We start from the raw sequence: 27,235 nt of genomic DNA on the forward strand, positions 1-27,235 counted from the left end.
CTAAAACCATCTGATCTTCGACAAGGTCAACAAAAACAAGCAATGGGGAAAGGACTCCCTATTCAGTAAATGGTGCTGGGATAACTGGCCAACCGTATGCAGAAGAATGAAATAATTGAAACACAGCCATGCCCATTTGCATAGGTGTCATCCATGGCTGCCTTTACCATCACAGCAGTTGCCAAAGAGAACATGGCCTGCAAAGCCTAAAATATTTACTATCTGACACTTTATAGAAAAAGCTTGCTGATACTCTAATTTGGATCACTGACTGACCATATGGAAGACAACCACATTGTTGACCTGAACAACAACACTCTACGTATGTTTATTGCAGCATTATTCACAATAGCAAAGACTTGGAACCAACCCAAATGTCCAACAATGATAGACTGGATTAAGAAAATGTGGCACATATACACCATGGAATACTATGCAGCCATAAAAAAATAATGAGTTCATGTCCTTTGTAGGGACATGGATGAAATTGGAAATCATCATTCTCAGTAAACTATCACAAGAACAAAAAACCAAACACCGCATATTCTCACTCATAGGTGGGAATTGAACAATGAGAACACATGGACACAGGAAGGGGAACATCACACTCTGGGGACTGTTATGGGGTGGGGGGAGGGGGCAGGGATAGCATTAGGAGATATACCTAATGCTAAATGACGAGTTAATGGGTGCAGCACACCAGCATGGCACATGTATACATATGTAACTAACCTGTACATTGTGCACATGTACCCTAAAACCTAAAGTATAATAATAATAAATAAATAAGTAAATAAAAAAAAAGAAAAATAAGCCATTGAAATTCTGGTCCTAATTGCTACCAGAGTTTATCCTAGTCTCACTAATAATTCTTCCTCAGCAGTCACAGGGTGATTGACTGATGAATGTACATGGCCCGATCATCAGTTGTTTGAGCCATTGCGGGTGACTAGTTATGCCCATGGGAGTACAGCTCTCTCCTCTACGACCCACCACCAGCCCAAAATTTCCTCCAGATACTCTGACCAGTAAGTCCTAGGACCTGATTGACCCCAGGGAGTCTGACCCCCTAAGTATAACACAGCATCATGGGCAGCATCATGGGCCTGGGAAGGTGTAAACATAATACAATTTCTGCCCATTGAACTGAATGTTAACAGGAAGACGTTCCCTGAAGCAGAAGGAAATGACCTTGGTGACAATGACCCTTGCCAAAGGTAGGTAACCCTTGCCTTGTCACCTACCTGGTGGTCATGATGGCGATCAAGGCTGGCCCTGCTTTCATGTAACCAACTGGCCTTCAATAGTTCACTTTTCCCATTGAGTGACTTTTTTCAGTTATACACTTTTGTAAACTAGAAGTGTTTTTACTGGCATTTCTTTATGTACTTTTTTATTTTTACCATCATTTTAATTTAAAAAATGCAGTCACACATTTTCCATGCATACCTCTAATTTATGGCAGGTTATACAGGTCTTGCATTTATGGAAATGGTATAAAGTCTCCTTTTTGAGTGAGCATGTTGAAGTAAAAAGAGTGACTTCATTTAAAGAAAACTGCTCATAGAAGTACAGATGATATGCTGATAAGGCAAAAAACCATGATATTAGTATAAGACTAACTGAGATTCCAGAAACACTGCATATGCCCAGGCTGCAGTGGAGAATGTCATAGAATCCTGGATTCATAGAGTGTGGAGCCACGGTGAAGGGTGCATGAGAGAGCCTCTCCCCCAGAGCCACCCCCTGTCTTTCCACAAGGAATTCCTAAATGTCACCCAGTGGATTCTCAGACTTCTGTCTCCCATTTCAGTGTTCTCCACCACAAAATCTACACCTGATCAATCCCATAGTTCAGAGACAAAGCTGAGTGAGGGGCCCAGCAAGACATGGGCTTGCTGCGCCCAATGCCTGCTCTAACATGTGTTTTCCATATATCCGCTGAGTAAACTGATGGAGGTGGAGAAGCTTGGGAGAGTTCATTTGAAGCCTTCAGATATGCCCACTCTCCCAAGTCCTACCCAACCTCCTATGTAAGCCAGGGGTGGCTTTGGCATGTGACCATGGTGATGTTCGCCTCAAAGTGATGCAGGAAGGAGTCAGCTTAGAAGGATTTGCACAGCCTGTGGCCATTTTCCTGGGAATCCCTTTTGCCAAGCCCCCTCTTGGACCCCTGAGGTTTACTCCACCACAGCCTGCAGAGCCGTGGAGCTTCGTGAAGAATGCCACCTCGTACCCTCCTATGTAAGCCAGGGGTGGCTGTGGCATGTGTCCGTGGGGATGTTCGCCTCAAAGTGATGCAGGAAGGAGTCAAGGCAGTCCCCCAATGGGCTGATCCTTTGCTCTGGAATCCTTAAGATCATTGTAGATCCTTAAGAACATTCCAGAACTCTCACAGCATTCTGGAGTCCATTATTTAACACATGTTTATTGAGCACCTACTGTGGGCCAGGCATGTTCTGGGTTCTTGGGATCCATTAGTGAGCAAAGCAAAGATCCCTAGATTCACGGAGGGTGCATTCTAGCAGGGGGAGACAGATAAGAACAACATGCAAATTACTCCATGGATCATGTGATACGTTAGAACGGGATAAGTGCCTTGGAAACAAAGAAGCAGTTAAGCAGATGAGGGAGATCAGAAGGAAGGATCCCATGAATTCCACTGTCTTGAACTTTGACATAGTAGGGGAGAGGGGTGGGCCAGGAGGTGTTTGAGTGGCAAGTGTACTGAGATGTCCACTCGGCAAGTGCTCAACTCTCAGGTGTGCCTATTCCTGAGGAGAACAATGGCAGGTGTGTCCTTCACCCTGGCCAAGCTGGAAAGAAAAACCAAAAGGTTCTAACTGGCCTCACCACCACTCCGCAGGGTACCAAGGACCCCACAGGCATCAGAGAAGACCCCACTCATCTCGGCAGCCAGGCATTTGGAGGCTTTCTAGCAGCCCACTTCTGGTTGCCTTCTTTTCTTTCCTTTTTTTAAAAACAATATTTACTGTTTTATTTTCTGACTGCAAATGTAATGTATACTTATTACAGAAAAGGTAAAGTATTATGATCTAATATTTTGTTTGTATTCCAGTTTTTCTGCCTGTTGCTATACTTGCTTCCTTTAAAATGGAATGCTAAGTTCAGATAATTTGGATGCTTGCTTTGCTCATTAAGTATATCATGAGCATCATTCTATGCCATTAAATAGCATAGCCTGATATTAGCAGCTGCATTACATTTGATATTGCACCATAATTAATTTCCCCAAGCTTTTATCTGGGGTCATTAGGTTACATATGAAGTTTTTGATAATATAGAGAGCACTGTGATGAATATTTTGTAGTGAAACCTTATGACCATTCATAATTATTTTAGGATAAGTTCGCAGAAATGACATTTCTGAGTCAAAAAGTATATATCTTTTGTTGAAATTCCTTGCCAAAATATTCCAACTACACTTCTCCCATTGAAGGATGATAATCTCCATTCATCAGATTTTTTGCAGTGCTTGGGGTTCTTAAAATTGTTTTTGGTTATTGGATAGGCAAAATGATAATAATAATAGCAATATTATTTTCCTCCTTGCATTTATCTGAAGACCAGTGAAGTTGAGTTCTTTTTCCCTTTCTTCACATTGGAATGTTATTATTATTATTATTATTATTATTATTATTATTATTATTATGCCGCTTGTGCTTGGTGATCTGTAGGAAAACCTCCCAGGATGGAAATCAAGAAGTTGTCCTTGCTGGCTCTGATTCTTGACAGCTGTGTCATCCCAGAGCCTGAGTGCCTCAGTTTCCTCATGTACCAAGTGGGGGCAGTGAGGCCTGCCTTCTGGTACTTTGAGGTCTGGGACCGTTGCTTATAATACACTTGTGTATAAGCACCACATGGCATGGATCTACCTGGCTATGTAACCTTGGGCAGGTTCTCTAACCTCTCTGGGCTTCAGTTTTCTCATTTGTAAAATGGAAATAATGGAACCTATGTAATCAGACTAATCTGAGGCTTAAATGAGTTAATACATAAAGGGTACTTAAAACAGTGCCTGGAACACTGGGAGGACTCAATAACTATTACCAATGTTCATCTATGTTGTATCCTTGAGATCTTTCATCAGGGCAACCAACAGCACTTGTCTGGGATAGGCGGATGGTAGAATCTTGGCATGTCAGGGCTGCAAGACTCATGTAGAAATCAATCCTCTCACATAGACCTGGCAGATTGGGACCAAGAACGTGAAAGGAATTCACCCAAGGTCACCCCGTAAGTGCGCGGGAGAGACAAAACTAGAGCACAGTTCTGATGTTGTCCCACAAAGATTTTACCCCTAAGATATTGTGAGAAATGTCACCTCCCAGGGAGGATCAGTGTATTGGTGGTCTCCCCTCCTCAACGCTGGGAGTCCCAAAGTTTCCGGGAAGAAAAGAGGTGTGAAGCCCTTCTCACTGTGCTTGGTCTTAGGAGACCTTAGTGAGTCCCAGCGCCCCCACCTGAAGCCCCTGATAGCCTCCTACCCACTACAATGTCGTGAGTCTGTAAATATCAAGTCCATTTTCAGGCTTCAACCTCCCAGTCCAAGGCGCTGCGCTTAGATCTGGCTGAATTTCAGGGGTTCTTCTTTCCCCCACCCCAGGTGCACTCAAGATCCCAAGGCAGGGCAGTTAATCTCAGAACTATTGACCAACAGAAAGGAGAACATTCCTCTCAAGATTTCCGAAGACTGCTTTTACCTCGATATTTACACTCCTGCTGACTTGACCAAGAAAAACAGGCTGCCGGTAAGCTGTGGGATCCCCTGGTCAAGGCGTGTCAGTGCCAGTAACCCGGATCTTCTGGGGCAGACCGGAAGGGGGTGAAGGCAGCTTGGGGAGGGAGCTGCACAGGCCAGGATTGTTTCAGGACCCCAGGGCCTCCACAGAAAACACTGGTTTTCCTCACCTCAGCTTCCCCTCGTGACACAGGGACCTGGGGGAGTTTGCTGTGCATCTTTAATGAACATCTTAATTGTTCCAAGTTCCTTCATGCTAATAGAAGGATGAGAATGATTACTTTTAGTTACTAGATTAAAAATCTGAAACCCAGAGTGGTTAAGACATGATTTTCAATAATGTTAGCAGTGGAAGGAACTTAGAGAAAAGCCCAACTTAGAGAAAAGCCCAACACCCCAACTCTTCCTTTTCAGATAGAGAAACTGAGGCCCAGACAAGGAAGGGGAGGTCACCCAGTGGGGTAGTTTTGGCTCAAATCTTCTGATCTTCAAACTAGTGCTTTTGACACAGATTAGGCCATTGAGCTTTTATGTGGCCTTCTCCAGCACACCAACATCCATCTTGGGTAACTTTCACTGTCTGGGTATGGGTGTTGGGGGTACAATCTGGGACAATCACAGAAGCTCTTCGTTTTGCCTTTGGGCAAATGTCTGGGATTTTTTTGTACCTAATTTCCCTCCCTAATTGTGTTGGCAAAGGCTGATGACCCAATGTGTCAGCATTTCCCAAATAAACAAAGGGCAGGAGATGGGGCTGGCTGCCAGCTGCAGGGTTGGGAGTGTCTGCTGGCAAAGAAGGCCACCCCAAGGTGAAAGACGAAGGGGTGTCACGTCCAGCGAGTCTCCCAGGGGCACCGTGGCATGGTGCCTAGGAGTGGGGGAGCAGGTCTGCAAACGTGGGACTAGAAGTTGGCCCTACATGTGCTTTGTAAGACACAGGAAGTGAGAGAAAGGTTTACTCACTCATTCATTCATTCTTCTATTGGGTACTCAGTGCCCCATATACACAGTCAGACCTGGGGCTTCAGGGAAAGGAGGAACATGAACCCACTCCACACAGCCCCTGCCTTCAAGGATCTTGCCTTCTGGGCGGTAGAGGCATATCCTCCTTTCAGCATGTTATTGCAGGCCAGCCCTAGGGCTCACCCTTCACACAAAGATGAATGCACACTCAGTCCCTCCACAGGAGGCAGGCAGGGATTAGCGGTGTGGGAGAAACAGGAGCTCTGGGAACCTGGAGGCAGGAGAACCTCCAGGAATGGCCACAGGTTCTAGAACTACACATGCTTAGAAAAGCACTTCGTACATAGTTTATGTTATGAGTTCTTTTATATTTCATGAATAATATTATTACAATATTATTATTTTAGCCACTCTCACTTCTTCCCCACTATGTGGACTTTTAAAATGCAAGAACCTTGCATTAGGAATTGTACCTACTCTCATCCTCAGGTATTAGCAGAGTCCCTGGCACATACTAAGTTCTCAGACAGTGTTAGTCCATTAATTGAAGGCATCCTGAAGAGGGTGGGTTTTAGGCTGCGCTCTGCAGGGTGGATAGGATCTGGGGATACAGAGGCATAGAGAAGGCATTTGAGGAAGAGACACCATCACAGGCATGTGTGTTTCTCGAGATAATCATTCATGCACAGAGAAGTTTACTTCACCATGAGAGAGTTAACTGAGATGAAGCTGAGATACAAGGGCTGCCCCATAGGTACATGGAGTGATGAACAGTCCAGGCTTGAGGGTGATGGGAGTGAGGGGGAGAACGTGACATCCTTAGCCTTTGCTATGCCCATGATGAGGTCCTCAGTGTGAAGAGCCTTGAGGGGAGGAGGCACTGGAGGCTGGGTAGAAAGGAAGGGGCAGCCAGGGTATGTGCAGTGGGTGGTGGCTTGGGCACCAGTTGGGAGAATTGTGGAGGAGAGAGACTGCCTTTTCCAACCTTGCTGCGTGCTTGTGAACTTCAAGTAACATCCTCCTTCAGTTGTGACCAACAGGTAGGTCACCAAACAAGATGCCCTCTGAGTGCTCCCTGGTTCTGTGTCCTGTAACTGGTATGTTGCTTTCCCCCTGCCCAGGTGATGGTGTGGATCCATGGAGGGGGGCTGATGATGGGTGCGGCATCAACCTATGATGGGCAGGTCCTCACTGCCCATGAAAACGTGGTGGTGGTGACCATTCAGCACCGCCTGGGCATCTGGGGATGCTTCAGATAAGAAATTGGACTCTCCTCACTGCAACTTTGGCCCCCAACATGAGGCTGCTAGGACCCAGCTCTGGTCATGTCAGCCCTCAGGAGACCTTACCTAGGTTCCTCATTGTAGCATACAAGCACATTCATAATTGGACACTACCTACCCTCTCACTCTCCAGCCACGCTTGTCCACTTGCCTCTGAGCTTTTGCATTTGCTGTTCCCTCTTCCTGGAATGCTTACCCTACATAAAGAACTCCCCTTCATCCTGCAAGACCCAGCCCCCAGTTACCTCCACTGAAAGACTCATCTCCTTTTCATCTGTGCTGCTCCCACACATTGCATTTCTCTGTCATGGCAGCTAGCAGGCAGCCCAGCTGTTGAAGGTTGACACATCTGACTTGTCATGGAGAGGAGGGAAGGGGCAGAGTCACAGAGGGAGCTCAGGGCATGTTGTGGGTGAAGGAATGGGGTCTGCAGAAGGTGGGGTGTGGGAGCATCTGACCCCTTCCTGGAGGAGTGTTTGGGGCCCACTCACCCCATTTTCTGCTTGAAATCTGGCAAGTGCAGGAAGCAAGGATGGAGTCTTCCCCATCAAGTCTCCATGGGGACTCAAGTCAGATCTCCTTCAAGGTGCAACTACTATGAACCTTTTCTTAGTGTGACCATCGCAGCACTCCAATCCTGAGGTCAGACATGTAAGCTACAGTGCAACGCTACAATCACTGCAATCTTCGTGAACACACACCAAAGAGAAGCGTGGGTTAGGATGAGTTTCAGTGAGTTGTATGAGTCAGAGCTGTCTAATGGGAGATGGGAAAACTCCCCCAAGGTGCCATGAACAGAATAAGGAGTGTTGGAATAGCAGCGTCGTGTTAACTGAAAAACTCAGGAGTTGAGGGCTTCAGGCATGGCTGGATCCAGATGCCTATAGGATGTTATTAAGAATCTACCACTCTCTATCCTTCAACTTTGCACAACTCTGTGTTGGCTTCACTCTTAGGCAGATATCTTCTGGGAAGGTTAAAGACAACAGCGCTCTAGAGTTATATCCTATCTACTTAGAAACCCTCTTTCTAAACAGTTCCTGTAAAAGTTCTGGGGTAACTCTATTGGATTGACATGGGTGTATGCCTATCCCTGAAGTAATATCCACGATCAGGGAGATGGGCAGCCTCCATAAGCAGGTGTCCTATCCAGAGCTCTAGCAACCGTGGCTGAGTCCCCGTCCCATCTTTCCCGTGCCGGTGCCCACCCCTCCATTCTATGCCTTCACCCTGTGCTCAGGCCCAGCAGAGTCAGAGTCCGGCCCACTTCCTCTGAGCCCAGCCAGCTCAGCACCAGGAGGGAGAACCTGACACCTCTGTTGCCTGCTCACCCAGCTCAGTGTTCTCCTGGGAAGCCTCTCACCCACATCTGCTGCCTTTGTCTTCACAGAATTTCTTAACTCTGGACTTACATGGAGACCCCAGAGAGGTAAGGACCTTTTGTTTCTTGATTACAGATTTTAAGTCTTAGCACCTTTAAGCTCCAATTAACTGTGAGTGAAAGAATCCTCTCTCGGGTAGTTATAGTAACTCCTGTGTGCTTGATGCGGAGGCCCAGAGAGGGGCAGTGACTCACCTGGGTGACACAGCCAGTAAGACTAGTGGCTGGCCTGGAACCCATTTTCCTTACTCCCAGTCCAGTGCTCCCAGGCATCACCTCTGTGTGCCCTGGGCTCTGCCCACTCCCCTTCTTTTTTACATTTTCTGCTCTCCAAAATGGCACTATGGGAGGAGGCTGAACCAGAACTTTCCACTATCAGGATGCAGAGATAACAGGGATGATGACCCGTGGAAAGGGGAAGCCTGAATCTCAGTCCAAGGACACTCGCCTCCTCCCAGCACACAGGAAACTCCAACAGTATCCTCCTGATCTCCTCAACCCCACCCCCGCCTCCCAATGGGTTGACCATTTCTGGTGACATCACGTCTGCAGCATCTTACAATCCTGTCCTCTCTGCTGCCTGCCTGGAGGTCACAGCACTCTCCTAAATGGTCATGGGCGGAGTACATAAGATTCATTCAGCAAAGACTTAATAAGCACTTCCTATGTGCCAGGACTTATTTAGTAGCTGGGGATATAGCAGTGAAACAAGAAAGATTCCCTGCCCTCTTGGGAACCTCCATTACAGTGCAGGGAGAGTGCAATAAAAAAGCAAATCAAATATGTATTCTGTTTGATGATGTGCAGCATTAGGGGATAGAGTTTGCGGGTGGTTTCAATTTAAGTAGCAGGATCAGGGAATGGCTCAATGAGAAGGTGGCATTTGAGCCAAGCTCTGGAGGCAGGAAGCCAGCTGTCAGGAAACCTGGAGAAGCCTATTCCAGGCAGAGGGAACAGCCACTGCAAAGACCCTGACGGAAGTGGCAGGTCTGGATGGAGAGGACCGAGTGTGAGGACAGACTGGCTTGAGGCTAAAGAGGTAATTGGCGGTGGGAGAGAGATCATTTAAAGTACTTGGATTTGATTTCAGAGCAAGATAGGAAGCTTTTGGAGGTTTTGAACAGAGGAGTCACATGATCTTAGATTTCACAAAGGTCTCTGCCTCTGGTGTTCAAATAGACTGTAGGAAACGGGCAGAGTGGATGCAGTTGATTAGCTGGGCAGCCGCTGCATTACCATAATCCAGGCAAGGGTTCCTGGCTGCTTAGGCCTATAGTAGTGGGGATGGGAACAGTGTTTGGAGTCTGGATGTTTTTGAAGGAATAGCTGAGAGGATTCGCTGATGGACAAGATGCAAGGGGTAAGAAAGGGGGAGGCGTGGAGGATGCCCTGAGTTTTCTGACAGAAGCAAGGTCATACCCACACAGGGCAGCCACTTGAAAACTCTGAGTGGACAACAATCGCTTGTCATTGTTGCTGATGGTAATTTTCCCACTTGGCCGCCACCCAACTGCGGCAATCCTGTCTCTCTCCTCAACTTTTATTCTCTTCTACTTCACATCCTCTCGCCAATTCCACGTCTCATAGTGCAGCCAGACTAGCCTTCCTTAACAGAGTTAGAGCACATCACTCCCACTTCTTAAAAGCCTGACATTCTTTATGAGAGAAATCCCTTTCCCTCCATGGAGTTACTCCTTCAAACAAATCTACGTGTGCACTGTGTGCCAGACTGTGCAGAAGGTAGGCTCTGTACCTGTCCCTCCCTCTAGACCCTGCCCCACAGCATCCCTCCAAGCGCAGAACATTTGGGTGTTTCTGGAATTTACCCTGCATAGTGGCACCTGTGTCTTTTTGCTCCTGCCATTCCCACTGTTTAGAAATTCTCACTCCTTTCCTCACCTGTCAATACCATTCACTGCCCAGAGCCCACCGCAGGCGGGCAGTGCCTCCTCCACATAGCCTGCCCTGCATCTTCCTTTCAGAGGGGCTGCTCCTCTTGCTGGCCTCCCACGGCAGCCCTGCCTGAACTGCACAGCCCCTCAAAGAGGCCAGACTTGCACCCCAGTCCTGTTCCGTATTGTCAGCCATATTGGATTAGGATCTGCGCCTTGTCCAGCTGGGTCTGGCCCACTTCACAGAACATTTCCCCCAGACAGCCCAAACTAGCTGCTCATTCATTGGCCTTTGTAGAGCAGATCAAAGGTCCCGGAAGCCATAGGGTCTCAAAACAGCTAGGAATTGTCCAGTCGCATCTGATATACAGGAGGGCAATACAGCCCATGGGGCATGGAGCTGGGAAGATGGCACAGAGGACTGGGGTCTATGAGAGGGATGCCCAGCAACCCTGCTAACAAGTAATACCTAACATTTATTCGACCCTTCCAGACATCAGGGGATGCGCTAAGTATTTTGCATGTATTCAGCCATTTAATCCTCACAATAACTCACCTCTTAGATGCGAAAAATGAGGCCCAAACAGGTGAAACTCTCAGCCAGTAAGTAGCAGAGCCAGGTTTCAGGTCCAGTTAATCTGGTTTCAACGTCCATGCTCTGTTTTTAACACCACTGTGACTAAATATGAAATATAACTGTACCCAGAACCAGCTGCCCTGATGGCAACACATGAGTCGGGCTCTCTCTAATCTGTGACCATATAAAAATTATTCATCAAAGGTAAAACCTAAAATTAGGACATGGATCAATATACTGTGAGTTCATCACTGATTCTTTTATTTATGATTTTCTCTCTAATAGGGGATCACGCCCTAGTCTAGGCTCCTTGAGTGATGAGGGTTCAGTACCTCCTCAAAGCCACCCATGGATCAATAACAGCTCTCATTTAAATACAGATAGATAGCACAATCTCTCCTCATTAATCATGGATTCTGCGTTTATAAATTCACCTGCTTGCTAAAATGTCCTTATAACCCCCAAATCGATACTGGTGGCACTTTCATGGTCACACACAGGCAGGTACAGAGTAGGGGAAGCTGGATTTACATGATGGGCAAGTTCCATCTGAGATCCGGCGAGGCAACCTCTGTCTTTTTGTTTCATCTCTCGTGCTAAAAAGTGTCCTCTTCATGGTCTATTTAGTGCCATGTGTTCTGCATTTTTTGCTTTTTGAGGTGACGTCACTGTTCAGAGTCGCCCCCAAGAGTAGTGCTGCTGTCCAGCGTTCCTGAGCTAAGCAGGCTCTGCTGTGCCTGTGTGAGACGAGCTTGGGTAGTGCTGCTGGCCGTGCATTTGGTGTTGAAAAATCCACAAAAACTGCACATCCAGGAAAAGGAGGAGGAAATTGGCCAGTTCATACATGAGGCTGTGATGGGAAGTGCTAAAGTAACACCTACTGTGTGTGATGGAGCTGTGGAAAGATGGAAAAGCAACTACATTGGGAGATTCATGAGATGATGAAGGAATTTTTAAAAAGCAGGGTGGATAGCACTGTTGTGAGGTTGAAAACTAAGGAAATTTACACTCATGTTACCCAGGGACACAAAAATGGGAAGGCCCTTCCAGCTGGTGTTTTATTAAAAGTAATCCTACTTGTAATTAATTCTTTGTAAGACTTATGTATTACATAAAGTGTCTTTCAACAGAAACCCACACATAAAAGAAGGTTGATGAAAGTGTTGTGGCCAGAGGTTTGCAAAAACCTAACCCAGTATTTCTCCTTTGAGTGATGACTCTGTATTCTTTAATTCAGCACTCATGGGAGCTTTGTCAGAAGCAACTGCTGCAACTATCGAAAATAACTGTGGACAAAGAGAGGGAAATGCATGTACTTCAAATTGAAATATATAAACGTGTAATTTTACATAGATAATACATGTATTTCAATATGAGTGAAGATTTCTTCCTCTCCTCAACACCTGACCAGTGTCAGCCTCTGCCTGAAGTTCTGCCCCTGAGTTACACTACCCTCCTTAGTTAGGACCCTGTGTGTGTGTAGCCATGGCCCAAAGTCACGCAGGTCTAGGGTGCTGGTCTCACCCTCAGATAGGCAGAGCTGGGGACATGGTTGTGACCCAGGGTGGGACTCACAGGCGCTGTGCTGCTCTCTCCCCCAGAGTTACCCCCACACTCCCATGGTGATTGATGGAGTGGTGCTGCCAAAAACACCCGAGGAGCTTCAAGCTGAAAGGAGGTTACACACTGTCCCCTACATGGTTGGATTTAAAAAGAAGGAATTTGGCTGCTTTCTTCCAACGGTGAGAAGGTGCAGGCCTCTTGGAGGGACTCACCTACCCCCATCAGCCCTCCCGTCTCTGGTCCCAGGAGTGCTTCCCTCTCCAAGCACCCCTCTGAGTCCTGGGCAGCTGTTCCCTTCAGCAGGAGTTAACATTTCCATGGAAACCTTCTCCAGGAGGGCACAGTTGTCACCGGGGTATCAGGTCTCTGGGATCCCCTCTCCCCAGACTCTCTGATTGTCTTCCTGTTGAAGAATCCTGAAGTGTCTGTGCTAGGAGGGCCAGTAGAGAAAATAACTGTGCAGATGGGAAAACTGAGGGGGCCTGGGTCGGGGGGAAGGAGCTGAGGAGTCCGAGAGGCAGTTGGGGGCTTCCTGGCTTCCCACTTTGGCCTGGGTAGGTGTAGTTCCCCCATAAATCACTCATGCTCTTCATCACCTCATTGAAAAGATCCAAAAAAAGTGGCTTCTTTTGATTTACCATTGACTTCTAGGGAACAGTAGACAGCAGGGTCTACTTGAGAGACGACGGTCAGAGGAGGGTGAGGATGGAAAAGTTACCTAATCAGGTGCTGTCCTCAATACCTGGTAACAAAATAATCCATACAGCAAACTACAGAGAAACAATTTACCCATGTAACAAACCTGCACATGTACCCGCAAACCTAAAATAAAAATGTGGAAGAAGAAAAGATTGACTTCTAAAAGTGAAAAAGCGTTCTCCTTCCAGTAGAGGACACACAAAGCTGATCATGATTAAAGCAGTAGGACAGAGTTTATTGGGTAACATGATTGCACAGAGGAAAGAAGAGTCCAGTATGGATTGGACTCAAATCTCCAAAACTAACCCCTGGGGCTGTTTTAAAGTCTGAGTGTGCAAAGGGAAAGGCACTGTGGGCTGTGGAGAGGGACTTGGTCCATGTGACTAGACCACCTGGATGTCTTCATCCTGGCTCACCTGGGGCAGAAACAAACTTCTCTTGTCTTCAGGAGAGGAAGCCATGCATTAGACTGCAGGAAAAACCCACCGAAGTCAGGATCTACTCTTTCCACAGGGACTGGGAAGATCAGGAGTGAGCTCCCTGAATGTTTGCTTTGCAAAGAGAAGGCTCTAAAGTCCTCAAGGAAATGGGGTTGGGTGGTAGATTCCATCCCAAAGGGCAGAGAAAGTGTTTATCATTGCAAGCTTCTAAAGTAACTGCTCTAGTTGGGTTCAGGGGCCTGTCTGCTTCTCTCCAGGTTTTGGCTGGAGCAGAGTAAATTGTCCTGGCAGAGTTGAGCCTTCCCAGGCAGGCTTGTTAAGGATACCTGCGGTCATTCTAGGGACACAGCCTTAAGCTGCTAGAAGTGATGCTAGAGTTTGGTTGAGTCTCTGAGTGCAGAGGTTTGGGCAGATTGTTTTGTGCGAAGAGATATGAAGTTTGCCCCTCAGAAGGATTTCAGAGGTTATACCAAAGACCAAAGCCATGAAGGCAGGCTCTATGGCTTTCAGTGTCATCTGTGACACATGGCAGTACTTGGGAGGTCTGCGTCCTCTTCCCCAGAGCCCTCTATTCCACACTGGCCTGGAAGACAACTTCCCTCTCCATGTCACTGACCACTGTAGGGATCCCAGCCTGAGACACACACACAAAACACACACACACACACACACACACACACACACACACACACACACACACACACACGGCAAAACTGCCAAAGCTTCTCCTTTTTTTTTTTTTTTTTTTTTTGTAATTTTTGTAATGCTTGAGTTTCTGGATATAAGCCCACTTTATTCATTGATTTTGCCCATTTCAGTAAAAACCCATGCCCTTAAAAGCCCCCCCAAATTAGATGACTTTCAGTCTGCATTGATTTGGTTGGTTGGTCAGTTTGTTTCTTCTTATTAATTCCCAATGATTCATAAATGCTTAACTTTTTTTTAACAGCTGATGGGCTATCCACTCTCCGAAGGGAAACTGAACCAGAAGACAGCCATGTCACTCTTATGGAAGTCCTATCCCTTTGTTGTAAGAGTCTAGGAATCATGGGAATTGGCTGAGACCCAGAGAGGGACAAGGACTTGCCCAAATCATAGAGCAATTAAATGGCAAAATGAAGACTGGGGCCTCAGGGTTTCTCCCATCTTTCCACCGTTCCCACTTCACTTTCCACCCTAGCGGGGAGTTGCACAGGACTCGTGAGTTTCACCATTGAGGTAGGCCTTCATGATGGGCTGGAGAAACTACATTGCTCACCAGGGGGTGGTGGTCACTTTATTGATCTATTCTAGCACATTCCTAAGGAACTGATTCCAGAAGCCATTGAGAAGTACTTAGGAGGAACAGACGACCCTGTCAAAAAGAAAGACCTGTTCCTGGACTTAATGGGGGATGTACTGTTCGGTGTCCCATCTGTGATTGTGGCCGGAACCACAAAGGTGAGTCCTAGAGGTCAAACAGGGGAGGGATATGGACCCCACCAGCTTCTGTATCTGACCCACCTACCTCCCAGAATAGACAGATGTGGAAACAGCCGAGGGTCAGGCCTCAAAGGCTGATTCCATATGGCATGGGATAAGGTGCTGTCTTATTTTGGTTTATGCCAGTAGCAGATTGTGAGAAAAAAAATCCAGAGGCAAGTGGTTTTTTTTAAGGTAATGATCCCATATAACAGAAGTAGGGAGGTAGGGAAGTGAGAGAGGAAAGAGATGGAATGCAATCCATGATGCCTTGACAAGGGAGTATCCTCTGTGGACAACTGGAGCTGGGAAACTCTAGGAAACACCGAGAATACAGCACTCAGGGGCATCGCATCTGAGCAGCAATAGAGCTGGGGTATTTATCCACCAGCTTCCACTTGTCATTGTTTTAAGGCTCTTGCAAGGAGTTGTTTATTCCCTGTGACTCTGACATTCCGTACACAAGGGCAGAGTAGTCTCTTGTGACCAGACAAAGGCCTCAGGCCAGGAGCTACAGATGCTGGAGGTGGAAGTTAGGCTGGCATGCCCAGGAAGAGGGGATATGGGTGAGACACTGACAGCATCTGCTGCAAGGGCTCCATGCCTGGAGTTATCATGGGACCTAAGGCTGCTGTAGGACAAATATTGAAAGATGAGTCTTGGAAGGTTTTTAAGGTCCAACCTGGCTGTAAACAAGCTTGTTGAGTGTTGGAGCTGGAAAAAGAGTGGGAGCCCTGCACAGGATCCAGAGTATTGTCCAGGTTCAAGAAGGCCAAAAGGAAGAGCTGTGGTGGGTGTGGGGGAGGTGGTCTGAAGAATGGCAATGTCTGAGGCTGGCTTTTGTCTATCTCGGTGTGTGCAGGAACACGCAAGCACAGGGCCAGAGAAGGGTCTATGCAGGACCTTCCTCCACTGACCCAAGGCTGTGTGGGTGGGGCATGAGGTTAGGGATGCCTGGGTTCCCCTAGAGAAGAGTGTCCTCTCCTGGGTACCAACTAGCAGAGGCTCACAGAACTCCTCTTTTTCTTCCAGCTCTCATTCGCCTAGTCTTCAAGCCAGGAAATGTCCTCTCTCTAACCATGCTGGAAGGGTTTTTAAATTTAGAACTTCATAAGCTATAGCTAAAGCTGATCTAGCAGGTGCCCAGACACACCTTTGCACAGAAAGGGGCAGGTGCGCCGGGCGGGGTGGCTCACGCCTGTAATCCCAGCACTTTGGGAGGCCAAGGTGGGCAGATCACAAGGTCAGGAGATCGAGACCATCCTGGCTAACATAGTGAAACCCCATCTCTACTAAAAATACAAAAAATTAGCCGGGCCTGGTGGTGGGTGCCTGTAGTCCCAGCTACTCGGGAGGCTGAGGCAGGAGAATGGCGTGAACCCAGGAGGCAGAACTGGCAGTAAGCCGAGATGGTGCCACTGCACTCCAGCCTGGGTGACAGAGCAAGACTCCGTCTCAAAAAAAAAAAAAAAAAAAAAAAAAAAGGAAGAGGCAGGTGCTCATAACTCTCATTTCTTCACAGGGTCCTGATAAAACCCTATAACCAGGCAGGACCACTGGAGTTGAATCAGTTCTGTCTTAAACTTGGCTTTGCCCCATGCTCTGTGTCTGATCTACATATAGTGTTCCCGTCTCCATCTTCCGATGGTTTGAGCAATACTGACCCTCTGTTTTTCATCTGATTTCCCATGACTTTGAGTTCAGGATTTTGTTTGTTTGTTTGTTTGTTTTTTTGCCAGGACTACACAGATCTTATCAACTTTCACTTATTGTTGTGTCTCACTCTTTTTGATAAAAACATCATTTCTGAACATAAAGTTAATATGTTAAAGTTAATATGCAGAAAGTTTCAAAAATATGGAAACACATAAAGAAGAAACTAGATATGACTCCTAATTCCCCCACCTGGAGGCAAGTGGTATAAATTTTTTTGTGCTTTCCTCTAAAGATTTTTCATGTCCTATATACTTTAAGAATCAATTTCATATTTTGCTTTTGTTCATAGAACACTATGGTGTGAAGATTTTCTGAATGTTGATACAAACTCATCAAAGCATTCCTTATTCCATGAAATGGCTATATTAAATAGACTTTAATATTCCTATCCTATTAGTTGTTTAGCATGGCTGCTCATATTCTGATGCTACAATAACATTGAGCTCAGCCTAATGTTTATAAGTCTCTAACCACGTCTAATAATTTTCTTAGGATTCTTTTTAGAAGTGAATAACTAGGCTGGACCATAGAAATATTTTTGAACTCCTGGCAAATAATGCAAATTTGCATTCCAGTGCATAAGAATGTGGATTTCTTAATTCCCTTTCTCATTTGGGATACTAAGGTTAAAAGTTAATGCTGCCAATTTACCCCACCAAAAAGAAGCACATCACCCTGTTTTCTTTTGCATGTCTTTAATGACATGTCTTTCATTGTCTCTGTTTCTCTTCTTGTGCCTATTTTTTATTGCCCAAAACTGTGCCCTACTTTCCTCTGAAGACTTGTGTTGTGACTGAAGGAATTGTATGGATATCAATGGCTTTAGCTAAAAAGGTTTGACAAAGTACGTTTTGGGCAGCATGCCGCCTATAATAAGTTCTCTCATTCACAAAAGCTCTTTCCTCTATAGTTGGCTTTGAGTTCCTTTGGAAAATGTTTGAATGGCAAAGGCAAGGTCAAACACTCCTTTCAGCAAGTTTTGCTTGACCTTGAAGCAGCCATTTAACAGGTGGATTACAGAGCCACAGAAGGATGGCATCTTCCCCAGAGCTCTTCCTGCTGAGCTGAGGGTGCAGTGCAGGAGGCTAACAAATATGAGCGAACAGATTATTCTTCATTCTCACATTGAAATGACATGTGCGGGTGGGGCATGAGGTTAGGGATGCCTGAGCTCCCGTTGTTAAATCCTTTTGTGGCTGAATATTTAAGGATGTTAAGAAATGACGGCTGGAGGTGGTGGCTCATGCCTACACTCTCAGCACTTTGGGAGGCTGAGGTGGGAGGATTGTGAGAGCCTAGGATTTCAAGATCAGCCTGGGCAACATAGTGAGACCTTTTCTCTACAAAAAAAAATTGTTTTTAAAAAGTGATGATAGTATATTACAAAATAACATATATAATATCATCCCAAGTTTATATACATAAAAGAGAAATATGCTAAAATAAAAAAGAAGGATTCTCTGTGGTAGAGTTATGAGTGATGTTTTAAATTTGATTTTTAAAATGGATTTTCAAAATGATTTTCAAATTATATGGGAGGTGGAAAATTCAAAGTGCTGAGGCACAGGGCCAGGCGGCCCATGAGGTAGCCCTGAAGGGGCAGCGATCTGTGGCTCCAATGAGCCAGCCATTGGGAAACTGGCATCTTCTTGGGGCTGGGACAGGAGAGCTTTGTTGGTGGGAGAGGAGGGGAAAGCAGAAGGAAAGAGGGCAGGGGAAAGGCAAGGTCACCCTTGCTCAGCCCCTTCTTTTCTCTGCCAGGACTTTACTGCCTTAACACCCTAACACTCCCAGGCCAGGCAGGCAACAAGACACATGGGGATAGAGCTATAAAGCAGTGAGTACCACAGATTCCTGAGACACAAGAGGCAGATTGTTCCCTCTCTGCATATGTTTGTATTTAAATAGCCTCATGTTCAGACAAGCAACTTGGATTTGCTTCAGTCTTCTCAGGATGGGTGAGAAAAACACTGGAAATGCTCAAAACGACGCAGAACAGAAGACACCTGTCAGGGTGGAGATGGCATCCAAGTGAATGAACGCGAGTCTGTTATCAATGAATTATATCCGGTGTAACCAGATGTAGAGAGATTGTCTTGTGTGAGAATGCACCAGCAGGAAAAGGGGTTGACGAGGCAGAGTCAGGGTCCCTGCACCGGCAGCTATTTTAAATGAATTGACCCAGGGTTTCCACATTCACTCATAAAACATTTGTTCATTGAACACATATTTGGCTCAAATTCCGCTTCCACCTCAGACAGCTATGCAGCCCGGAGCACATGACTGAGCTTTCCTGTGATTCTGTTTCTCTACTGTGCTGACAGCCAGAGGTTTCCTGCAGAGCTGGAGATCTTGGTAGCCTCCAGGTGTGTGTCTGGCAACATGAATTGTGCATGAATCCTTGTCTTCTCAGATGCTGGAGCGCCAACCTACATGTATGAGTTTCAGTATCATCCAAGCTTCTCATCAGACATGAAACCCAAGACGGTGATAGGAGACCATGGGGATGAGCTCTTCTCCGTCTTTGGGGCCCCATTTTTAAAAGGTAATGGCTCCTTCCTGTCTGTGAGCTAGGAGTTAGAGACTTGGGTTCCAGTCTTGGTGTGGTGGCCTTCAGCAATTTTGTCCTCTCCTGGTCTTAGTTTCCTGATTCTGTATAACAGGGTTGAATGTCATTGGGTTGTCCGCCAGCTTCCTCCCACTCTAACACACGTGAGGGGGGATGTGTATTCATGTGCCCTCTGCCACAGACACACAGAATCATGCTCTGTGACATCAACAAGACAGGTGGTTGGGGGAGGGGGTCTCCTGCAGGATTCACTATGACAGGGTTGAATGTCATTGGGTTGTCCCCCAGTTTCCTTCTGCTCTAATACACCTGAGGGACGATGTGTATTCTTATGCCCTCTGCCACCCACACTCAGAATCCTGGGCTGTGTCATCAACAAGATAGGTGGTGGGACACATGCAGGGCCCTGCTCTAGGTTGAGAAGCCATCAGTCAATTCCCCTCTCCCAGGAGCACTGAGAATGTGAGTGAGGGTGAGGTTAGAATTGGTGTTAACCCTGAGTCAGGTCTAATGTGTGTCGTTTGTGTTTCTGTCTATCTGTCTCTAACAAACCTTGTAAAAGTTTAAATTTAATATAATTAATAATTGTTAATTTAGAAATCACAGGATGTATGAATTTGGAATGCGAGAGGAGACTTTATTTTCGATATGGTTTATAGTCAGCAAGGTGGCCATCCCTCAAGCTGGGAAGGTGCCTCTGGCCAAGCCCAGAAACAGGCTCATCGAACGAGGAGGGGTTGGGTAGAAGCTTTATATGAACGGATTGGCTAAACATACATGTTCAACAGGTTACAGGGGAGCAATGGATATTCATGAAGACAGTCCTGACACGTGTATTAAACAAACATGCATGTAACATTGCCCATGTTCACCTGGTGGTGTAGACCTAATATTTAAATGTATTACTATTAGGGCCTTTAAATCCAAAGGTCTTCTCAGAACACAAAGCCCGGCAAGTGAGCAGCCTCTGTACACCGGGCAGGTCCAGTCCATGGTTGGTGATGTTCTTATCTGGAGAAAATTACTGAAATCAGTCTCTTATGCAATCAAAGCCGTAGTTAAGGCTGGTGGGTCAGGGTTCTATTCTTCCGAGTCTCCAAGCTGCATCCATTTTAATTGTTTTCATTTTGCTTGACTCCAGGCCAGTGCTGGTTTAGCTGTTAGAGAAAAGGAAGCACCTTGCAGCAGTGAGAACAAAGTGGATTCTTTAAGGGTAGAGATGCAGGCCTGAACCCTTGCCCGGCATGGTCTTAGATCTTTTTTTAATTTGGTGTCTTATTGCCACAAAGAGTGTGTCCTGTCAGAATGATGACCTTTATTTTCTTGCTGATGCTGGTCCGGTGGTGTCTAAATCACAGAAGGGAGGGAGTATTATGAGGCCTGTCTGACCTCCTGTCTGTTTCCAGGCAGGAACTCAGTTTAGGGTCTTCTGGGCTCCCCTTAGCCCAGAGAGGGTCTGTTCAGTGAGTTGGGGGTGTTAGGATTTTATTTTTAGTTTATATTATACAATATTTTTTAAAATCCTTTCACAGTATCTTCTAAGCCTTAACTCTCAGCTGTTACAGATCACATGGGACTCACCCCATGGCTGCTCAGGGTGCACCATCGCCACTGGGCATGTCCCAATTATGTACCCTTAGGAGGCTTCAGTTCTGTTATATTTCAGAATATGAATTGTGGGTTTCTGCAAGAGAGGGAGAAAAAACCCAAGAGATAGCAACCCTGGGAGGTGGGGAAAGCACATGGAATGATGCATGCCCATTGCTGAGGCCTAGGTCAGGCATGCTCAAAGGTAAAGTACACACAAATCCACCAGGATCTTCTAAATGTGCAGACCTCAGCTCAGTGGGTGTGGAGCATGTGCCAAGACTATGTTTCTAGGAGGTTCGCACATGATGTTGATGCTGCAGGTCCACGGACCACACTTTGAGCAGCAAAGGCTTTTTTTCTTCTTCCCCACAGAGGGTGCCTCAGAAGATGAGATCAGACTTAGCAAGATGGTGATGAAATTCTGGGCCAACTTTGCTCGCAATGGGTGAGGCTCTTGGCAAAGACAGAGCATGGCTGGTGAGGGTGGGGTCGGGGCATGCCTATTGGGAAGGGGCAGCTTCTAAGGTTCTAGTGATCAAACTTCTGACCCTGTGACCATAGCACTCTGACAGTGACAACTCTCTACAAATGGAGAGGCCGCCCCTGGAGATAGTGAACTCCCCATCTCTGGAGATATACAAGCCTCTTGACAAAGATAACTTGGGCTTCCTCGCACATCTCAAGATTGTTGGGAACACACAGCAGCTTTGGGGCAATTCTATTTGATTTTGTTTCCAGAAACCCCAACGGGGAAGGGCTGCCCCACTGGCCAGAGTACAACCAGAAGGAAGGGTATCTGCAGATTGGTGGCAACACCCAGGCGGCCCAGAAGCTGAAGGACAAAGAAGTAGCTTTCTGGACCAACCTCTTTGCCAAGAAGGCAGTGGAGAAGCCGCCCCAGACAGAACACATTGAGCTGTGAATGGAAGATCCATCCAGCCTCGGGAGCCTGGAGGAGCAAAGACTGGGGTCTTTTGCGAAAAGGATTGCAGGTTCAGAAGGCATCTTACCATGGCTGGGGAATTGTCTGGTGGTGGGGGGCAGGGGACAGAGGTCATGAAGAAGCAAGTGTTTTATTTGTGACCCCAGCTTTGGTAATAAAAGATCTTTTGAAAGCCAAATCAGTGTTTGTATCTTGTACTGGAGATTAATCCATCCTCCGCAGAGACAGAACGACGATGAATGAGGCAATGTGAGAAGGAAGGTGGCTTTGCTGGGGATGGTCTGGCCTCAGAACGAGCAGAGTCCATAGGGCTGGGTCGTGGACAGTGCTCAGGGGAGCTCTGGGCCTGCTGCATGTTTCTGAGCCCCCAACAATTTCCAACAATAGGATTTAGGATTGCCAGAGTGCAGCATCCCTATCCTCCATTTGGAGCTGCCTATGGAAATGGAAGTGGCCCAGGCTGAGAATTTGCCTGGATCAGGGAAGAGAGAAAGGTGCCGAGGTGATCCCGTGGCACTCTTGGATGGCCTTTATTGACTCTTGCACAGGTCTGCAACACCTTCCTCAGTATGTACACTAGCCTCCTAGACCCCTCCCTGAGGTGTCTCTTTCAACAGCTGGTCTAAACTCCCTCTGTAGCCTGGACCACTTCTGTTGCAGGCAGTGACCACCTTGGAGTAAGTCTCCAGAGGGTCCTCCTAATACTGTGTCTTTCAGAATCTCATGGGTGATTTCTGGTTTCTGCTAGAATGTAGAAAGCTCTAAAGAGTGTCACTCCTGCCTTATCAGCAAGAGAAAGCTGGATTGTCCTCAGAATCATAACTTTTCCTGCACCAAATAGCTGAAGTTGCAAGGCACATGATTACCCTGAAATCAACGGGAAGAAAAGCACTTGGTGGAAATGTGGGATGTGAGCACTGGCTTACCTCTAACCTGTAGGCAGTAGATGGGGTGACCATAATGAGCAGAAATACTCTATGAATTTTAATCAGTGCTGAAGGCCAAGTGTGGGCCACTGTGAAAGTATAAAATCTCTGGGAACCATGGACCCAAGGAGGAGTTGACTCCCTTCACAGACTCTACCCAATGGATGTCTATCAAGAGCCCACAAGAAAGACTGGGGTAGATAGTAAGACTGGAGAGGGCCAGGTGTGGTGGCTCATGCCTGTAATCCAGCACTTTGGGAGGCCGAGGCAGGCAGATGACGAGGTCAGGAGATCGAGACCATCATGGCTAACACGATGAAACCCCATCTCTACTAACAATGCAAAAAATTAGCTGGGCGTGCTGGCGGGTGCCTGTAGTCGCAGCTACTCAGGAGGCTGAGGCAGGAGAATTGCGTGAACCCGGGAGGTGGAGCTTGCAGTGAGCTAAGATCATGCCACTGCACTCCAGCCTGGGCGACAGAGCAAGACTCCGTGTCAAAAGAAAAAAAAAAATTGCCCTGGGCAGAGCTGCAGGGGAGGGTGGGAAGCAGGCTCAGGCCCTGCACCTGGGTAGCTGCCCCACCTGGTGCTGCCCCAGGTAATGCATCTGCAAGATGAGCCTCCCTTCCCCCAGCAGGGACAGATCCCACCCAGTCCTGCCCCGTGTGCTCTGCTAAAAGTTTGTGTCAAGGGTGTGCCTCATTATTCCCTGCGACAGGAAGGGCTGGGGAGAAAAAAACCTACCTTGCCACTTGATTGTGTCAAAATACAAGGGAATTCATTGCAAAGAGCTCACTGTGCTCCATGAATGGGGTGGAGCTCAAATCTTAAATTAAAGGATGGTTAGCAAGGGGGATGGCCAGCCACAGCATGGCAGAAGTGTGACCCTGAGCAGTGGTGGCAAGGGGGCCAGCCCATGGGCAGCAGGGCTGGTGTTGGCAAGGTTGCTGGAGCACACCGTGGGTGCCTGGAGAACAGCTTTTCTACTTGACATGTAGGAAACAGACTTCTCTCTTTATAGGAAGATAATGCCATAAAATGTCTGTCTATCCATTTCTCTCTCTATCTATTATCTATCTCCCATCTATCAATTATCTATCTATCATCTGTTATCTATCTAGTCTATTTCATTAATTACATTTATTTATGTAATTGTATTTCAAGCTCTATTTACCCCCTGAACTTTTCATGTGAGAGACCACATTTATTCAATATATGCTTTAGGTAAGTTTCATTTGGATTTCTCTTAGTACATACGATAGAGTCCTGATTAAACTCATTGCTGCATTTGGTCATTTATATTCTATCCTGTAACTATAATTTATATGATCACCAGTAATTTTATCTGTATCAGTCTTGTCTCCTGTATTAGATAGCAGTTTTTTAAGGTCTGGTACAAACATTTAAGTTTTTTATTGAACATAACATACGTATAAGAAATATATATGTATACATACACACACACAAATACACACATGCTATGTATATAGTATGACTTGATAATTTCACTAACTGATCACATTGTGTAATTAGGACCCAGATCAAGACACAATATTACCAGCATCCCAGAAGCCATATGGAGTTCAATTTCAGGCCCTGCTCACCTCCCCCTCCTTGCTTATCTACCCAAAATGGTCACCACAGTCCTGACATCTAGCAGCAATATTAGTTTTTCCAGGTTTTGTGCTTTATATAAACAGAATCACATACTCTTGCATCTGGTTTCTTTCCCTCAATATGTTTATGAAATTCACGTGTATTGCTGTGTATGGCTGTAGTTTGTTATCATTGCTGTATAGTCATTCATTGTATGGATGTGCCATAATTTATCCATTCTACTGGTTTAGGGCATTTGGAGAATATATGAGTCTGCTTGGGCTTCTGTAACAAAATACCATAGACTGAGTGGCTTCATCAACTGAAATTCGCATTTGCATAGTTTTCAAGGCTAGAAGTTCCAGAACAGGACACAGTGAGAAGGCAGCAGTCTGCAAACAGGGAAGAGAGCCTTCACCAGGAAATGAGTTAGCTTAATCAACTAAAATTTGCATTTGCATAGTTCTCAAGGCTAGAAGTTCCAGATCAAAGTACCAGCTTACTTGTTTCCTGGTTGTCAGGCCTCTGAGCCCAAGCCAAGCCATCGCATCCCCTATGACTTGCACGTATACATCCAGATGGCCTGAAGTAACTGAAGATCCACAAAAGAAAAATAGCCTTAACTGATGACATTCCACCATTGTGATTTGTTTCTGCCCCACCCGAACTGATCAATGTACTTCGTAATCTCCCCCACCCTTAAGAAGGTTCTTTATAATTCTCCCCACCCTTGAGAATGTACTTTGTGAGATCCACCCCTGCCCGCAAAACATTGCTCTTAACTTCACCGCCTATCCCAAAACCTATAAGATCTAATGATAATCCACCACCCTTTGCTGACTCTCTTTTCGGACTCAGCCCGCCTGCACCCAGGTGAAATAAACAGCCATGTTGCTCACACAAAGCCTGTTTGGTGGTCTCTTCACACAGACATGCATGAAACTGGCGAGGGCTCTCTTCCTGGCTTGCAGAGAGCTGCCTTCTCACTATGTCCTATGTGGCCTCTCTTCTGTGCATGAGCAGCTAGACAGAGAGAGAGAGAGAGACAGAGAGAGGGAGAGAGCACTCTGGTGTTTCTTCTTCTTATAAGGACACCAGTTCCACTGGATGGGAACCACACTCTTATGACCTATTTAACTGTAATTACCTTTGTAAAGGCTCTATCTCCAAATCTAGTCACATGAGGGGTTAGAGCTTCAACACAGGAATTTTGTGGGGAACATAATTCATTCCATAATAGTCCCTAGTTTTAGATTATTATAGTGTTGTTATAAGGAATATTCTAGGACATATCTTTTAATGACCACATGAGTGCATTTCTCTTGGATATATACCTAAGAGTGGCTTTGCTGGGTCATAAGAGCTTCAGGTATCAGTTTTAGTAGATACGCCCAAAAGTGTTTTAGAGTAATTGTACCAGGTTGCACTCCTACCAGCAGAATAAGAGATGTACCATATTGTTGTCAATGCTTGGTGTGGTGGTTAATTTTAGATGTCAACTAGACTGGATTGATGGGTGCCTAGATGGTGATGACACATGGTTTCAGGTGTATCTGTGAGGTTGTTTCTAGAGGAGATTCACATATGAGTCAGTTGACTGAGAGAGAAAGGCCTTCCCTCAATGTGGGCAGGGACATCCAATTGTCTGGGGGCCCAGTTGGGACAAATAGAAGAGGAGGAAATTGCTCTCTGCTTCCTCTCTCCTTTCTGGAGTAAGATGCCTGTTTCTCCTTCTGCTCTTGTACATCAGACTCCAAATTCTTTGACTTTTAGACTCTGGGATTTGCACTGGCAGCCTCCCAGTGGGCCTCAGCCTTTCAGCCTTGGACTAGGGGCTGAACCGTCATCCTCGCTGGGCTTCTGGGCTTGGACTGAGTCACACTACTGGCTTCTCTGGTTCTCTAGCCTGAAGATCACCTATTGTGCGACTTCTTCACCTCTGTGGTCATGTGAGCCAATTTCCCTGATAAATTCCCTCTCATACATCCCATTGGCTCTACCTCTCTGGAGAACTCTGTCTGATACCTTCAGTATTTTTAGAAGGATTGGTACACTTTGATTCTTATTCATTACTATATAATTCCTCCATTAGTTTCACTGATTCTTATTCATTACTATATAATTCCTCCATTAGTTTCACTGCATGCAACAATTGAGTTACAGAAGCACATTTCTGAAAATAAGTTATTCAATGGGAAAAATGGACTTTTGATGGTCAATTAGTAATATGAAGGCAGGGACAAACTTGCCCACCATCATGAGAGCTTGTTTGGTGGCCAGTCATTGACTTCATCAGGAGTCATCATTACTGCAGTCATTACTTGCTGCAAAGAATGTAGCAAAGAAATAACTAAGATCAGAGCAGAACCGAGGGAGACAGAGACACAAAAAAACCTTCAAAAAATCAATGAATCCTGGAGCTGGTTTTTTTGAAAAGATCAACAAAATAGATAGACCACCAGCAAGACTAATAAAGAAGATAAGAGAGAAGAATCAAATCGATGCAAAAAATTTAATGATAAAGGGAATATCACCACCAATCCCACAGAAATACAAACTACCATCAGAGAATACTATAAACACCTCTACACAAATAAACTATAAAATCTAGAAGAAATGGATAAATTCCTGGACACATACACCTTCCCAAGACTAAACCAGGAGGAAGCTGAATCCCAGAACAGACCAATAACAGGCTCTGAAATTGAGGCAATAATTAATAGCCTACCAACCAAAAAAGGTCCAGGACCAGACGGATTCATAGCCAAATTCTACCAGAGGTACAAAGAGGAGCTGGTACCATTCCTTCTGAAACTATTCCAATCAATAGAAAAAGAGGGAATCCTCCTTAATTCATTTTATGAGGCCAACATC

At 46.0% G+C, this 27,235-nt stretch overlaps 3 protein-coding genes across 4 annotated transcripts; all 3 read left to right on the forward strand.

The window, feature by feature from the left end:
* Window positions 1–1,201: 1,201 nt before the first annotated feature.
* On the forward strand, window positions 1,202–6,984 carry LOC134760403 (putative inactive carboxylesterase 4). Its single transcript, XM_063717321.1, has 4 exons — window positions 1,202–1,217; window positions 2,085–2,244; window positions 4,628–4,772; window positions 6,847–6,984. Exons 1-4 carry the CDS (start codon window positions 1,202–1,204, stop codon window positions 6,982–6,984), a joined length of 459 nt encoding a protein of 152 aa, XP_063573391.1.
* A 746-nt stretch (window positions 6,985–7,730) lies between these two features.
* Window positions 7,731–15,937, forward strand: LOC100450658 (liver carboxylesterase 1-like). Its single transcript, XM_063717322.1, has 6 exons — window positions 7,731–7,793; window positions 8,291–8,437; window positions 12,460–12,600; window positions 14,510–14,590; window positions 14,854–15,000; window positions 15,884–15,937. Exons 1-6 carry the CDS (start codon window positions 7,731–7,733, stop codon window positions 15,935–15,937), a joined length of 633 nt encoding a protein of 210 aa, XP_063573392.1.
* Window positions 15,938–17,430: 1,493 nt separating this feature from the next.
* Window positions 17,431–22,017, forward strand: LOC134760426 (liver carboxylesterase 1-like). 2 transcript variants are annotated; one of them, XM_063717659.1, is made up of 3 exons: window positions 17,431–19,282; window positions 21,269–21,341; window positions 21,635–22,017. In XM_063717659.1, the coding sequence occupies exons 1-3, from the start codon at window positions 19,171–19,173 to the stop codon at window positions 21,816–21,818; spliced, it is 369 nt and encodes a 122-aa protein (XP_063573729.1). In that variant the 5' UTR covers window positions 17,431–19,170; the 3' UTR covers window positions 21,819–22,017. The 2 variants fall into 2 exon arrangements, 1 of the variants encoding a protein (XP_063573729.1); XR_010137841.1 differs by lacking the exon at window positions 17,431–19,282 and adding an exon at window positions 19,509–19,768.
* Window positions 22,018–27,235: the final 5,218 nt, after the last annotated feature.

The sequence above is a fragment of the Pongo abelii genome, chromosome 18 (assembly GCF_028885655.2).
Source record: "Pongo abelii isolate AG06213 chromosome 18, NHGRI_mPonAbe1-v2.0_pri, whole genome shotgun sequence".
Classification (NCBI taxonomy): domain Eukaryota; kingdom Metazoa; phylum Chordata; class Mammalia; order Primates; family Hominidae; genus Pongo; species Pongo abelii.